An 11,885-nucleotide genomic window follows, 5' to 3' on the forward strand; every position below is an offset into this window, starting at 1 on the left:
TTTGTGCATCTCCTACGTGACATCTATCTGTCTATACACTTGGAGCCAAGGGAGAGGAGGAAGGGAGCTGCCAGCAGCCTGTGGTGATTGATTCGTCCCTTGTTTTTGTGCCGCGCTAGAGCAACCCATTTCAAAACCTGACAGTGACAAATCAAAGGGAATACTTCTTGCTGGAAGTCCAAACTCCCTGAGTTGTTAGCGGGAAGGTGGCTATTAAATGGGCCTCTTTACCCACAACATCTATCTGGAAGCATTCAATCCAGTTCGAGCTTGCAGCCCTAAAGAAAGAAATGTATTTGCCTGTAGCTTTTTGCTTCCGTAGCTGTTGTCGTTAAACTTTCCCTCACTAATTGCAGCCACGGGGGTCAATGTGCATCAGTGAAGGTGAAAATCCTGCACCACTGCCTTTTGTGATGAGTTCCTGGAGGCGGCCGTGTGGCAGATATGGGGTGCTCTTAGCTCCCTGTTGCCCTCTTCACCAGGTTGTCGAGGTTTTTAAAGGGAAACCCCATGGCTCAGAGGGTGCCTGGGTGCAAGATTTTCCCCGGGCTGTGAACACCAAGGCAGCTTTGCTCTTAACCCAGAGCGCGGTGCCCAACTTTCCCAGCACTGCAAGGGGTTATCTCTGCTCCGGCAGGATTTGTGGCTCCGTTTACAGCGCCAGCTTCACCGTGGGGGTCTTTGCCTCCCTCCCTCCCCAAATAAATGCAGAATAAACCCATTTGTGGACAGTTGCTAACTTTCCTTTCCCTGCCGATCCCACTGCAGTGGCAGTGCGCGGCTGTTACCTACGGGTGGGAGGGAGGGAGGAAGGGAGGGAGGGAGAGGGAGGAGGAGGAGAAGGAGGAGGATAGAGGGAGGGAAGGAGAGACAGGCAGAGAGCTCGGGTTTCCACTGCAGCACCAGTACCTTCCCCGTCTCACCCCACAGCCCACGAGGGGCTGGAGGTGGCCACGCAGCAGCTGCCGTGGGATTGCCAGGCGGCACGGGGAGGAGAGCGGAGCGCAGGCAGAGCGGAGCGACTGCTGTGGGAGCCCACTGGCCGCAGCATGGCCCTGAGAGCTGGGGGATGCGCGTGAGGGAAAGAGCTGCAGATCGCCAAGCACAGGTAGGATTGCAATCACGCGTGGGGCCTCCGCTCGCCTGCCAGCCTTCCCCCATGAGAGCGGGGTGAGACGAGGCAGCAGGTGCCATCACACTTGCTGGGGAGCCAGTGGCAAGGCTTGCTCCAAAGAGCGGTGTCAAAGTCTAGAGCCCGAGCTGAGCCCTGTGCGACCCCAAAGTGCTGGGGAGCTCGTCCCAAGGCTCAGGGCTGCAGCTTTCCTCCTAGGGTAAAAGGGGCAGGAGGTGTATCGTGCTCCTTGGCAGGAGAGATACGCTGATTTGACAGGAGGCAGGTAGCAACCCCTGCTCCCGTTTGCTGGAGTGTTTAGGGTAGGTTTTAATACCGGGGAATGTTTTGGCTGCCCGTGAACCTTTCCCCCAGCTACAGAGCAGGTTCTGTTTGGGCAGATGAGGTGCGATGTTTTCCTTGCTGTCCCGTGCGTTTGCTGAGACGTTGGAGAAAATGCTTGAAAAGATCTGGGAAGTACAGGTAAATAATTATATTGGGCTGCCTCTGTTCTGGGTAGGACTATATGGTGGTGGAAAGCATATGGTGGTGGGAGCTATAGGACAGGAAATATATAATGCCTGGGAACATCCTCCTAAAGTACTGGCTTGCCTCCTGAGTAGACACATAAATGCAAAGACTTAGGTAAACGGTTGTATTGGTAGGGGAAAAATTAATCTTCAAACACTGATAAAGAAATGGTGCCAAGAAACAGGATGGAAGGAAAGGGCAGAGAAGGGCTCACCTACTCCGTGCAAGTGCTGCCCCGGATTAAAATAGAAATAAATAGAAAAATAAAATAGAAAAAATAGAAAATAAAATAGAAATAGAATAGAAATAGAATAGAAAATAAAATAAATAGAAAAATAAAAATAGAAAAAATAGAAAAATAGAAATAGAAATAAATAGAAAATAAAAACACATCTAAAGGGTAACATCCTGCAAAGTCCTCATTCTACAGTGGCACTGGCTGGGCTGAGAAGCACCCTGTTTGTAAAAGATTTGAGTTACAATGTCTTCATTGGTATTTTTTCTTGGTTCAGACATTTTCTGTACGGTGTGCATAGCTATTTCTTCCCTGCATTGTTCTTCCTTCTTCCTTCACATATCTTGAGATTGCTTCTGAGGGAGAAGAGCAAGACCCTCATCCTGTCTCAAATATCATTTTCAGGTTTGTCAGTTTCATTCAGATGAAAAATCCAACTTGTAGCACTACTTGTAAATGCAGGTGCAATACTTAATCAGTTTTGGGGGACACAAACTCATATGTATAATTTGTGAAGCACAGTGCTCCCACAGATCAGTGAACCAGGCTTTTGGAGTCACAGCACTGAAATCAAGAGCTGAAGGAAGAATTGTTGTCATTGATTTATTTCATTATGAAAGCAAGATGGTGGCTGTGAGTTGAACCTTACTCCTGTTCAGCACAATGAAACAATGTTGGCTCATGGTAGGGAAGGCTGTTTTGGTGCATCCAGCTGTGGACAGCCACTAACCTTTGGCACAATCAGAAGTTTGGTATGTAGCAAGTGAAAACAGTAATTGTATTATGCCCATTGATTCATAAGGTAATAATAAAAAGGGAAGAGAGTGCATTGGCATTGAAGAGAAATCCAGAAAGAGACATGTGGCACAGAGGGTGTGAAGGGAGGATGGAGACAGAAAGTTTTCAGACCAAACTTTTGGAGGAAAGGACTACCAAGAAGGGTAAAGGTCCGTCTGTGAGGGCGAGGAGGCTGCGCCCAGAGCCACCGCCGTCTTCTCCACCCGCGAGGCAGGACGCCTCTCTGATGGTTGCCTGCCAGCTCTCCATTGATCGCCCGTATTCAGTAAAACCATCCCAATATGCTCCTAAAAATGAGAAAAAGTGACAGCTCTGGGTGCTGGACTGCAGTGGCTGTCCCTGCTCTGACAGCCTGAGCTTTGCACAGGGAGCTCCTGTCACAGCCTCTGCTGCCCTGCTGTCCCCCTGCCTCCTGAGAAAGGACTCTGGCCCCATTAACTAAACAAATGGGTATTTTGGTGGGCTTTTTTTCAGAGCCAGGATGTCATCAAGAGGATTTTGTAGGAAGCTTGGAAAAGCAAAATGATATTTTAAAACAGAAGTTAGTTTTCCTGCTTGGCTAAGTTCCCTGGAAGTGTATTTCTTTTTGACTCTTCTGATGCAGAATTTCTTTCCTGTGGTGTTATGGGAGCAGCTCCACCTCCTGCCAAACTTTTTGCTGGTTTTGAGAGCAGTGCTGTGTTTTGGTCTGAGGATGCCTTTTGACTTTTCCAAATGAGCATTACGAGTACATGGTCATGGCTGCATCAAGAGCTCATGGTGAATTTTTTAATAAGGAGAAAGATGCAGCCTCTGGTGCAGAAGGTCCAAAGCTCTGTGAAAACATGCTCGCAGTCTTTGCTCTCCTGTAGGCATTGGCCACCTGGGTGCTGAGGTGTGCACCTCTGGCCTGGACCATTTTAGGAATGGAAATCTGCACAGGTGGTGCTGCTGTGTCTGAACTGGGAAGACTGTGTCTGGTGGATGGGAGTCATGAACTTTTGTTCTCTCCTCATGCCTCTCTTGCATGTGGATATTATGTGGCAAAATGTTTGTGTGCCTAGATGATGCACCTGAGAGAGTTGCCATGCTAAGGCTGTGCTCGCTCCTTTGCCCACCGGCGCTGTAGTCCACCTCTAGTATATTACCTTGGGTACTATGGGAAACATCATTCAGAGAAGGAATTGGCATAAACTGCTCTCTGAAGAGGTAAGAAGAGAGAAGGAGCTGCAGCAGGTCAGGCAGCTATTCTAAAACTGTCTGTGCTATAGCACAGCCTTAGGAGATCTAGGGCAAGCAGGTGAAACCTTCAGAGGCTTTTCCTCCATTACTGAATTTTAAAAAGTTTTATAAGTCTCTCTCTTTTTTTTTTTTTTTCTTTCTTCCTTTATTTTTTGGTCATGTTCTTTCTTTTATTATTATAAAAAAAGTTTTTCTACATATTACAACTGTAACAGTGTTTAGGCTGTGTTGATCATGATGCTTAAAAATTACGTTGTATGCATATATCTGAATGCAGATCCTATATGCATAGAATTTCCTAGGGATGAGTATTATTTTAGAATTTAACACATCTCTTGAATCTGTTTTTTTACCCTAGAACTACTTAATTTTTCATAGCTGGACTTGTTTCTATTCTTCATTTTTTAAAGAAAAAAAAATGTTTTTTTTATTCCTTGTAAGATCCGAAGTGGTAAATAAAACAAGCACAATCTTCTACGAAGGCAATTCAATTTGCTGGTACAATTACAGGGTCAATAGGCCAAATGTGCATTAGCAGCATGATGACGGAGAACAAGCCAGGCAGCACAGTAGGATTTGCAGATTGGTGACAATAACGCTCCTTCTCCATCCGTCATGTAGCTGCTCACTTGCAGCACAGGAGGACTCTTTGGATAGGCAAGGTTAGGGATGTCTGTAACTCTCTGTAGGACTGGTGCCACAAGCACCCTGGGTTGACGTGTGATCCTGCAGCACAGAAAGGGTTTTTGGCTGCCTGGCTCTCTCCTTCCACTTTCCTCTCAGGCTATTTAACCTTCAGTGCCACCTGCTCCACATGGAAGAGCCAATGTCTTCTTTAAACGTTTTTCCATTTAAAAATAATAGGAAAAATAAATAGGACTCTGGTCCCCTTGTGAGGGACCAGAGTCCACAAGTCTTGTTCACGTGGCTTCTATCTTGGTGGCAATCCCATTATGGGCACTACTGGTGGAATAAAATAATATTATTTGTGAAAACAAAGAGAAAAACAAAAACAAAACAAAACAAACAAACAACATCAGGATTTGGCTGTAAATAAAATGCCTAGCAACTCCGTGCTTCAGTGACAGAAACTGTCTTGTATGAAGCACAAGAACAACGTCTTGCATAGATTTGCTGATGGACTGACGAGGGGAGAAAATTCTGATATTGAAGGTTGGTGACAAGTAGCAGGGAGAAAAAGGCTTCCTGTGATCTGACAGAAAGGCCAAAATATGTTTTTCCCCTGTCCTTTACCCTTTTTGGTTTTCTATCCTCCTTGCCAGCCAATCTTGACTTTCAGTGTGGGTGAGGATGTTAATGTATGTTGCCATGCGTAGTTCCTTCTGAAGTGAAAAGAGATGTTTTAAAGCATCACAGAGGAGACATTTAGCCACAGTGCCTCAGCTGCTACCTGCCTTGAGTTGGAGGTGGCACCATGGCCTGGATCAGCCACCATGGGTGGTGGCCCCGTGGGATGTGGGCACCAAGGACTTTCTTGAGCAGGGGTCAGCCCGTGCTTCAAGGAGGCAAGGCAGAGTTGTGTGTCCCCAGGCATTGCTTTATTTCGGATATGGGTCAGATGGATTGGCTGGCCCTAGCTTCTGAGCTTGGCCTAATGAGGGAACCCAGCTGCCCATCAAAGGAATTTTTCCTCCCCTTGAAATGTTGGTCCAGCCACTGCTGAGCCCACTGCCTTGCCAGGGACCTCAACTTTGGGAGCTTAGAGCTGGCCCCCGCTCTTCTGAAATGCTTGTGTTTAGGAAAAAAATAAATGTTTCCTGCTGTACTTGACATTTTCTAATTATCTATGCGCATTTAATCCCTCTCTGTGTCCTGCTGAGCTTCTGAAAAAGCAATTTAAAGGCTTTGTTCCAGCGAAAATCAAAAGTTAGCAGATATTAGTAGTGCTTACACCAGGACACACATTACTTTTGCTTATTAGGAAAGGCAAATTGGCATTCCTCTGCTAGCTTTAGCTGTGCCCGAGGTTCTTACTTCCGTTTTCATGTTTCAATGACAGCCAAGCTTTTTTTTCAAGGGTCTGCCTTGCAGCAGCCACGTGCTTCTCTCTTGTGCAAGGTGGTGACTCCTGCTGATGGTCAAAAGGGCTTGGGTTGTCTTGTGCTTTGTGTCCTTCATGGCCATGGCCTGCAACCTCAATGCAAAGCCAACAGTGATCACCCACTGCACTCAGTAGTGTGAGAGCAGCAGCTTTGCCCCAGAAAAATTTAGCAACCTTTAGTTCTTTAAATTGGTATTTTGAATCTTTTTCTCATGGGGACTCTAGACCTACTTACCTTCTCTGCCACTGGCCGGATTGCTTTCCCTGACCCATATGGCACGTAGCCCTGATCTCCTGGTGCTGTTTAGATAATTATACTCATTAACAGACCTAAAGGGGGTGACGGATTAATTTTGATGGAATAACTAGGCTCAGTCAAATGAGTTAACGTGGCCCATTCATGGCACAACATGAAGGAATTTATTAAGGGTCAGTGTTGTAGCAGACACCCTAGCAAATTTGCTCAGCATGGCAAACTTCCATCATGCTTGGGAAACCTCCTGGGACAGCAAAGATGCATCTTCCCCTTTTTCCTTCTCTGCTGAGAGAAATGAAATTCAGGGAGGTTTTATCTTGGTGAGTGCCAATGAGTTCCAAGTTGCTGTTTTGCTGCTTTCCAGATCACTCTGAGGCTCAGGCTGGAAGTGGCTCCTGGTTCTCCAGCAAAGAGCTGCCACTTCAGGCCCCTGGGGACCTTCCCAAGCCCAGCTGCAAATTCCCCCAATACCTAATGAGTTCATCTGCATGAAAGGCAGATCTCAGCTGCCTGGGATCGCAGACCCGTGCTACCTTCTCCTTTCCTTCCTTTGCTTGTTTTAGGTGTGTGCCAGGACAGTGCCCAGTTGCAGGCTGCCGTAGCTCTGGTCCCAGGCTTTAGCACAAACCTGGCTGGATCCACCCAGAGATGTAACACACCCTGCCAGGCTGGGTGAACAAACCCCTCTCTAGGACACAAAGCAGGTAATTTTTTAGCAACACGCTACATAAAAATATTTTGCAGTTGCAACAATAGGAGATGGAAAAAGCCTTGAGATAATTACAAACTGCGATTTCTGACTCAGATCAGAGAGAAACCTCAAATAGACCTTAATGCAAAAGGATTTTCTATAAAGCCTAAAAGATTTGTTTTGATGCTAGGGTGCTCTTCAAAATAACCTACGGAAAAGAGACTGATTGCTAATAAGTCTCCATTGTTTTCTAGACCATCTTCTGTAGACTTATTTTTCACTTCAAACTAACATTTCCAGGAGTCTTCCATAAAGATAGCTGCTCACAGGCTGGAAATCTTGAATCACAGGCTGTATTATTTGTCAGATGCAAACAAAGGAGAAAAAATACAGCGGAAGTCAAATTTAATTTAGCAACCACGTGTCTTGTCATACCTAACCCATGCTGTAGAACAATGTGCTTTAGGCTGGATGATTGCTAAATGCACTTGTACCCATATTGTGCTGTTTAAACATGACAGAAGCCATTGTTCTCCACCCATCCTTCATATAATAGCATTTTTCCCAGGAAATGAGGGAGACATAGCATCTGCTTCACCCATTAAGCTAACCCTGCTGTTTACAGGTAGGATGAGGGTGAGCTGGGGGCTCAGGAGCCAGTGCCAGCGGGATTTAGTTCCCTGATAACTCATTTTACATGGTCCCTTGAATCTTCCTACCTCTGCAAGAGGGAAGGAGAGAAGAAGTACCCTGTGTGGGGCTTGTGGGGGTCTGCAGGGCTGGTGGCAGTGGCACATTGCTGCAGCCAGGGTGAGTGCCCAGACCAGGGCTCAGCATGGGATGCAGACGGGTGGGGAGGCAGCAAAAGGCGAGACCCCAGACTGTGAATGCCTGATGTGCTGTTTATATGTCTGAGGGACGATGCAGAAATTTCCGTTGGAAAAAAAAAAAAAGTTTACAATTCCTAGTTCATAAGCCTGTATTTGTTTTGGTGATTAACCCTATGAAAAAAGCCATCATTTTCAGCTGTCAGAAGAGACTTTGCTCCAGAAAGTCAATATTTTTTATCAGAGGCCATTGCCTGACTGGCAGTAGGCAGGGACCTGCTAATACTGCATGTTTGCATTACGTCTAACTTTCAAAGTTTACAACTACCTTTTAAAATCAACATAAATATGCAAGCATTTGCATAGCCCACACATCTATGGACAGCATGCTTCTTCATCTGCAGACTGAAAAGGAGGATGGATACTTGCCAGGATACCTGCCAGGATGTGTGCTGGGGACTGCTCTGCCAGTCACCCACCCCAGGAGCTTTTTTTTTTTTTTTTTTTGCAGATGTGTTACCAGTGACCAAACCCAGAAGAGATGTGAGAGGTAGCTGCAGTCAAGCCATCATCTGTCTGATTCTGCTGAGATCAGGTAAAGTGAGCATGGTGTGTTATGGTTGCTTGCTCTTGAGTATTTATGAAGACGTTTTAATGGGCTTCCACTAAAGGAAGGGCTTATCTGAAGGGCTTCTGTTTGCATATGTCCTGAAAGTCCTGCTACAGAGCAATGGCAGACCCTTGAACAGCCTCATGAGAGGCGCTGACAGGAGTAGACCTCTTCTGCAGTTCTGTTGGCTTTCTCAGAACATCATTATATATACATATAACGTATATATATACACATATACACACACATGCATATGTATATATACATATATACAAACATATATATGCATATATATGCATTTCCTTCTATCTACAATCTCACACAATTTTACATGTACATTTAGTTAAAACAACTTTTGATTTAGTCCCAAGTAAGCTATATATACATGAAAAAAACCCACAACAACAGATTTGAGGAATATTCAATTTAAAGACAACATTTTCAATACAAGTGGTAGAAGAGATGTGAAATTTGTTTGCATTTTCAAAAATGATTAGTGAATCATTACAGAAATACATTTCACTATGGGAGGGGTATCAGGATCCAGGACTCCAGTTCCGCTCATTTCATGCTTTTGTGGATACCTTTCAAAATTAATGGGACTATTCTTACAGGTAAGGTGAGCTGGACTTTGTCTTAGGCACACCTGTCTGGACTTTAAAATATATTTATGCCTGTAATGCAAAACCTGTTCATTGCATGGAAAGGGAATAAGCTGTGTCTGGATTTGAGCAATTTGAGGGCACTAGAGTGGCTTGGGGGAGTCCAGGCAGAACTGTCCTCCTCAGAAGGCAGAGATCAAGTTTCCCTGAAATCTGCATCTCTGAGGCTTGTCAGCTCATTTTTGTGTGTGTTTTTGGATGTAAGGCCAGATCAAATGCATTGTTAGGTAGTGGGGGGGGGGGAGGGAGGGGGGGAAGAGGAAGGGAAAGCTTTTCCCCCCAGTGAGAATTCCTGGTGTTCTGAAACAGGAGCTGGTGGGGTCAGGGACTGTGGAGCTCAGGCATCAGACTCCTCAACAGGTTAATTTATGGAGATATGTAATCCCTTTTGGCACTGTGGCCTTTTTTGCTTTACTTCCATTGTTTTTGTTTCTCTTAGGATTTGTACTAGGTTTGTAACCAGTTACGCAGCACATTGATCTGTTACAAGGATGACCAAATTAGTGTTGTTGTTGATGGGACCTCTTTCACCTAAAAGCATAGGGGCGTACACACTACCCCCTTTTCCCCTCAGCATGCCCTACTGAGTCACCTGAATTCTGCAAAAGGGGAAAAACCCCAGCAATCTGACCCACTGTTTTGTTCTGTTTTGTTTGTTGGTTTCCCAAACAGCTGGCCCAATGTCAAATAAACAGCTCATGGCCTTTCCAGCTGCAAGACCAGGAGCAGTCTCTGGGTTGGTGCAAGAGCCCCACAGGATGCGAAGAAGATGAAGATTGGAGGAGCCTGGTTAGGTCTGCTAATGGGACAGGGCTTGCTGGCTTCAACATCCAGACATTTTTCCAACAAATGGATAAATATGGTATTTAAAAAAACCCAAACAACTGTTACTGTTATTCTCTCTCATCTGGCATGAGCACATATCTACCTCTTCTCCACTCTCTAGCTTGTGAGACAGGTCTGAAGTGTTGGTCAGGGTGGCCTGGTGTCGGTGAGCCCTCTTGTGTGGGTTTGTGAGGATATACGGGCTTGGGGGGAGGTTCAGAGAAGCACGAGTGTGAATTTGATTGCCAGCAGAATGCCTTGTAGGAATGATCCTCAGAGAAAAAGTGTGTGAGTGAGTGCGCTGATGAAGGTAGCTTTTAATTAGAAATGACCTGGCTTTAAATCCCTATGCAGGGGGTTTTGTATACAACTCTGAAAGGAACTGGATATTTTTTAATATGCCATTCCTTCTTCTTTCTTTCAGATGGATTTCAGAAAACTCAAGATTCTTGTTTTCCTTGTAGGGGTTAGCTGTGTCAGCTTCTGGTTTTTGTACATGAATTTGAACAAACTCTGTATATTCTGTGAAAAAAAACAGAATTACTTACTACCTAAAAAGACTTCTGGGAGATTCCAAGGAAACTTCTTGCAGCTCCCAGATATAGATTGCCATAAGAACCCACCTTTTCTCGTCCTCCTTGTGACATCTTCATACCAGAACATCAGTGCCAGGATGGCCATCCGGCAAACCTGGGGGAAGGAGAGAATGGTGGCCAGCAAACGCCTTGTGACGTATTTCCTCTTGGGAACCACTGTGAATCTCACACAGCAGGCTGACATCGCTGCTGAAAGCCAAAAATACAAAGACATTATTCAAAAGGACTTTATAGACACATACTACAACCTGACTTTGAAGACCATGATGGGAGTTGAGTGGATTCACAAGTTTTGTAACCAGTCCAGCTTTGTGATGAAAACCGACACAGATGTGTTTGTCAATGTTTTTTACCTCACCGAGCTGCTTCTAAGGAAAAATAGGACCACAGGATTCTTCACAGGCTTTTTAAAACTGCACGAGTACCCCATAAGGAAGAGAGAGAGTAAGTGGTACGTGAGCATAGAAGAATATCCAGGAACGACCTACCCACCGTTTTGTTCAGGAACTGGCTATGTTTTATCCACTGATGTTGCTAGTCAGATCTATAATGTTTCAGAGAGCACTTCGTTCATCAAACTGGAGGATGTATTCATAGGACTGTGCCTTGCCAAATTAAACATTCAGCTGGAAGAGCTTCATTCAGAGCAGACATTTTTTCCAGAAAAGATTACATTCTCTGTTTCTCGCTTTAAGAAAATTGTGATGTGCCATGAAGTAAAACCATCTGAACAGCTGAGCTATTGGAATCACTTAGTGACAGAAGAACACGGAGGAGTGCTCTAGCACATTCCCTGATTGAATTAACAAGCTGAAATGCTCCGAATTTACAGGGCTGGTCTTGACTCCAGCAAAACTCCCAGTTAATTCTAGACCCATCATGTTAAAGACAATTTTCACGATTATTTTAATCTCCATTTCTGCCTCAGAACACTGTAACCTCTTTCTCTTCTATTCACTCCCGTATCTTTCCATCCCTTCTCTACATAAGCAATTATTTTTTATTTTTATTTTTCTAAGAGATGCAGGCACACAAAACTATCCTTTCCATGGATCAACTCTCCAAATCTTGCTGCTACAGGACTGGGAACAAATCTATGGTGAAAACAAACAAACAAACAAACAAACAAACAAAAGAAAAGAAAAAACAAAAACCTCAAAAAAACTAATAATCAAGGTTCCTTCATTCAGAGAAAAAAAACTGCACTACCTTCTCTGTCTCCCTTGATAGATTACTGCATTTGCACTTGTCTGTGCAGGCATTTAAGAAAATGTGATTGCTGCTGTCAGGGCATTCCCATCCTGGCATAGGGAACCACAGCTATGCAGTTGTGCCTTTGCAGTGAGCTCTGCAAAGGCAAAACTGCATAGTGGCATGGATACTTCCTTCAGTCTACACATATATATTTATTTTTTTTCAGAGATGGAAGAATTTTCCCATGCAGCACTCCTGGAATAACC

At 44.8% G+C, this 11,885-nt stretch overlaps 1 protein-coding gene across 2 annotated transcripts; it reads left to right on the plus strand.

Annotated features, from left to right (window-relative positions):
- The first annotated feature begins 891 nt into the window (after nucleotides 1–891).
- Nucleotides 892–11,555, plus strand: B3GALT5 (beta-1,3-galactosyltransferase 5). Of its 2 annotated transcripts, XM_032199140.1 has the most exons (5): nucleotides 892–1,108; nucleotides 6,778–6,918; nucleotides 8,244–8,327; nucleotides 9,677–9,866; nucleotides 10,254–11,555. In XM_032199140.1, the coding sequence occupies exons 4-5, from the start codon at nucleotides 9,774–9,776 to the stop codon at nucleotides 11,208–11,210; spliced, it is 1,050 nt and encodes a 349-aa protein (XP_032055031.1). In that variant the 5' UTR covers nucleotides 892–1,108; nucleotides 6,778–6,918; nucleotides 8,244–8,327; nucleotides 9,677–9,773; the 3' UTR covers nucleotides 11,211–11,555. The 2 variants fall into 2 exon arrangements, with proteins under 2 accessions (XP_032055031.1, XP_032055022.1); XM_032199131.1 differs by lacking the exon at nucleotides 6,778–6,918.
- The last annotated feature ends 330 nt before the right edge of the window (nucleotides 11,556–11,885 follow it).

The sequence above is a fragment of the Aythya fuligula genome, chromosome 1 (assembly GCF_009819795.1).
Source record: "Aythya fuligula isolate bAytFul2 chromosome 1, bAytFul2.pri, whole genome shotgun sequence".
NCBI classification, from domain to species: Eukaryota; Metazoa; Chordata; class Aves; order Anseriformes; family Anatidae; genus Aythya; species Aythya fuligula.